The sequence below is a fragment of the Cannabis sativa genome, chromosome 5 (assembly GCF_029168945.1).
Source record: "Cannabis sativa cultivar Pink pepper isolate KNU-18-1 chromosome 5, ASM2916894v1, whole genome shotgun sequence".
NCBI classification, from domain to species: Eukaryota; Viridiplantae; Streptophyta; class Magnoliopsida; order Rosales; family Cannabaceae; genus Cannabis; species Cannabis sativa.
Window position 1 is genome coordinate 49,812,323 of NC_083605.1, and position 4,631 is coordinate 49,816,953.

The 4,631-nt window shown below is 32.6% G+C and overlaps 1 protein-coding gene across 1 annotated transcript; it reads right to left on the bottom strand.

Annotated features, from left to right (window-relative positions):
- Positions 1 to 1,312: 1,312 nt before the first annotated feature.
- On the bottom strand, positions 1,313 to 4,314 carry LOC115717784 (zinc finger BED domain-containing protein RICESLEEPER 2-like). The gene is made up of 2 exons (XM_030646759.1): positions 4,183 to 4,314; positions 1,313 to 1,762 (listed from the first exon to the last, which is right to left on the bottom strand). Exons 1-2 carry the CDS (start codon positions 4,312 to 4,314, stop codon positions 1,313 to 1,315), a joined length of 582 nt encoding a protein of 193 aa, XP_030502619.1.
- Between the last annotated feature and the right edge of the window lie 317 nt (positions 4,315 to 4,631).

Here is a 4,631-nt window from a genome sequence, read left to right on the forward strand (position 1 = left end):
ATAAGAATTGCTTTTGAACAATAGAATTGTGATCGTATGGGAATAAGTTCTCCTCAATTTTCAAACCCTTCCTATTCCAAGGGCAATTCCAGCCAAACAAAAATTTAATTCATATCATATAAGAGTACTTACAATAGCTTTGCATTTTTCATCCAAAGAAAATATAAAACTTATACAAGCATTAAAATATGATATATAAAGCTTTGAAAATTAAACTTGAAAGTAAGAATTCAATTTTTTGTTAATTACCTTGAGATTTTAGTTGATTTTTTCTGTCCCACTTCCACTTCCAAAAGAATTGTTAAGATTCTCAACATTAGTAATACATGATCCATCACATAAAAAATATTCATTAACATAAAATTTAACATCTACAAAATAATTTCAATTAATAATTAATATATAATGGTTGAGTAATTTGTTACCTGGAATAACTTGTACACATATCTTTAAGCCTTCAATTTCATTCATGTATTGTCGAAGTACAATGGGTTCCTCATACTCACAAGTATACCAATTCTTAGAATAAATCAAAGCCTCCACCATCCTCGGAGATAAAGAACTCCTAAATGCATCTAGGATTCTTCCACCTGCAGAAAAGGCTAATTCAGATGCTACTGTAGACATTTGAACAACCAAGACTTCCTTTGCCATACGAGCAACAACTGGATATTTGAATCCATTATGCTTCCACCATTGGAGAATATCAAATGTAGGATCAAGCTTCTCACGACGATCATTCAAGTAGTATTCGAGATCATCTTCTTCAATGTCATCACTAAGTTGTAGGCTTGTAGCTGCCTAAGAAGAAATGATCCTGTAGTTGCACTAATAACAGGCTCAGATGGTTGAGATTGAGATACCTGAGACTGAGATTGAGATGGTTGAGCTTGGGATTGTTGAGCTTCAAATGGCTGAGTTGTTTGTTGTTGTTTATAAAACACATATAACTATGCCATTGTATCAGTGACCAACTTTATCATTTTTTCAGCCTCACTTGGATTGTACACAAATCTAAAACCTCGATTCACAACCTCTAATTTATACCTCGGATCAAGGATATTGGCAATAAATGTTAACATATTTAGCTTTTCAATCCTTCCCCAATACTTGTCATATTTTCGCTTCATACTAATAGCCATAGTTCCTAATAAAGTATCAGGACTAGAAGCCATAGTAGTCAAATCAACCTATACTTTCAAAATATCTAGAAGGAATAGACTGGATGTGACATATAATGACCCACTAAATCTATTAGTAAGATAATAGAATCTCTTCAAAAAAATGACATATACTCCTGTTAATTCCCAATCTAGATTACTTGCAGACCAACCATTCTTTCTTCATCAAAGTACCTTGTGTAGTTTGCATCTCCTTCTAAATTGTCAAAAGCCTTCTTGAATTTTATAGCAGCTTCTAACATCATGTAGGTGGAGTTCCATCTAGCAGCAACATCTAAGCATAACAAGGCTTTTGTATCAATATTTGCATCCATACAACTTTCTTTAAACCTTTTCATTCTAGCTGGAGATGACCTCACATATCTCACCGCATTTCGAATACTTGAAATAGCTTCATTCAACTCTTTCAAACCATCACTTACTATCGAATTCAAGATATAAGTCGAACACCTCATATGAAATATTTCACCATTTAGTGGAAATGTATTATCCTTTTCCAACAAGTGCCCCTTCAATTTTCTTAGTGCAACATCATTTGAAGAAGCATTGTCAACTTTCACTGCAAATACTTTGGAGATACCCTACTCATTAAGACAATTTATCAACTCTTTTCCCACAAGGTCCCCTTTATGGCTAGCTGTATGGTTTTGTGCCCTAAATAAAACTCATTTCAATATAATCAGATTTACTTATTAATAAAGATCAGAAATAACATTTTATGTTGCATGGTTCACATGATTTATTTCATGATTAGATATATATATATATAATGTATGAATTCTATTTAAGTCTAGAAAATATGATTTTTTTTTAAAGATTATAGTGTTGTCAGCACAGTGGAATATAATCTTAATTATATGTTCGAAAGTTTATTCCCTGATTTGTCAATTCACTGGATTTAGGCTGGCATGATAATCAGCGATAGGTATTCTTACACCTTGGATAAGTGTTATGTCCTTTCTAGGGCATTGACAAAGTTTACCAGTATCAGATGTATGGAGTATACATTGGAAGGGATCGGTATTGAACTTTGATTAGATTTGTTAAAATTTACCATAGTATCTATTCAATTCAATATCACCTGTTGATCCTAGATCAAATGATCTTAATCCTGATATAGTTATGTTCAATCTCAAGAGTATTATACATGTTCTTTCATTTGTTAGTTAAGCCTACTTTTGGGTCAGGGTAATACGTACATTTTGGGAACATGATAGTCTGATTGAGTGGGAGCGCTAAAATAAATATGGAGTCTATAACTTCTATAAGACTTTAGAAGTGAAACGATGATATCCTTCGAGCTTGACTAAACAGAGATAAATGGTGGAGATCTCATTTCACTTCGCTGAAATATCATTTATATGGAGCTAAGTGTTTTAAGGATAAAATACATTGAAGGTGTGACAGTAATTTAGTTCATATTCAATGTACATCATCTATTAGAGTGTCACTGATCAAATTAGGATTATAACAATGGATAACTAATAGCGTATCTATATCGTGGAACATATAGAGCGTTCTATATGACTGAGAGTGCAATTCTAAGTTCTAAGTGTGGATTCAATAAGGAATTAATAAGTTAGGGAATCTACTTGGTTAATTCGGTTCGACTTATTGGAAGCTCGGTTATATAGGCCCATGGTCCCCATACTAGTTGAGACCATATTGCTTGTAAGACTCAGTTAATTGATTTTAATTAATCAATTATAATTCTAAAGTTAAACTATGTCTACTTTATGAATTTTCACTAAGTAAGGGCGAAACTGTAAAAAAAGAGTTTATAGGGTATATTTATTAATTAAGACACTTTGGATAGTCTAATTAATAAATATAATAAATGACAATATTATTTGATAATTAATTATAGTTATTAAATAGTTAAAATTGTCATTTAAATGGTTGAATGTGAAAATTGGCAATTTTTGAAAAAATGGGAAACAGAAATGATAAAACAGGAAAGTTGCAAAAGTGAGGCCTTTTTCCATAAGCCTTGGTCGGCCACATGCATAGGTTTTATCATTTAATTTTTTCATTATTTTAATGCCAAGTAATTTAACCCTAACCCTTTGTGGTATTCTATAAATAGAAAGTAATGGCTTCAGGAAACACAACACAATTGCATCTCATTCCTTTCAGAGAAAAATTCTTGAGCCACCACTATCTCTCTTTCTTCTTCTTCTTTGTTGCGAAATCCCTAAGTGATAGAGTAGTACCCACACACATCAAGTGGTATCACAATCATAGTGATAGAGTCATTATATTTTGCTGCACCCAATATAAGGTTTCCTAAACTTTATATGTGATTATTTTCATTGTTTTAGAATTCATATTAGGTTGTTAATGAAACATACATGGTAGTAAATCTAGATCCTAGTAAAATATTTCCCACACTAGCAACCTGAATAAAGTTGATAATCCTCTTCTGCATTTTCCAGTTATCATCAACCCAATGTGCAGTCAAGCACAAATAAGAAATATTTTGGATTGATGTCCAGCAATCAGTTGTCAGCGATTCTCTATGTTGTGCCAACATTTCCTTTAGTTCTTTTTATTCGATCCAAAACTAATTGATAAATATCTCTCGCCACAGTGAACCTTGATGGGAATTGCAAATCGTCAAAAAAAAAAGTCTGATAAGCTTTTGAAATCCTTTTCCATCAACGTGCCAAAAAGGTAACTCATCCATGATGATATATTCATCTATTGCTTTCCGAACTAGGTTTTGATTAAATCTTAATGGCAGCCCACTTGAAGCAACTTCTTCTTCATTGCAAGTTGTTGTTTTCTTTTTAGTAAATCTATCGATAGTAGATTATTGTCTTTTATTTTGTACAACCCAGTCACTAAAAGGACATTTTTTACATTTTCTCTCCACATGGGCCCATAATGTGCTGGTCTCGTTCAACTTTGTATCTGTCGCATAATCGGTACCACAATAATTGTAAGCAGCCCTTGGCTTCTCGGGACCACAATCTGGCAACATAGTGTAATGATCCTAAACACTAGATGTTTTCTTTCCAATTATTTGCTTCTTTTCCGGTCTTCCATTCCCTTTTTCATTTTCACATCCCTCTTTTTCTTTGTCTGTCTCCTTGTCTTTGTCCTTGTCCTTGCTCTTGTCCTTGTCATGCATTTAACGATCATTTCTATTCTTCCTTACATTCCCTTTTCTTCTTTCTTTCACTGGTTAATCCCCACCAGAACTAGACAAATTAGTTTCTGTAGCGGTCAAGTCATCAATCATCTCCTCTACATTTTTCTGATTATCCATATTGCTAGAAATAATTTATACTGCACAAAGCAAGACAATGATACTAGTTAGGTTAAGACTTTTATGCCTTTTTTAGTTCTAAACTACTAACTCTTGCTAAAACTACTAATGCAAATATTAAACTACTTGTATATCCTCAACTATTCTAAACAAGTGTCCAAAAATAATAAAATTGACTT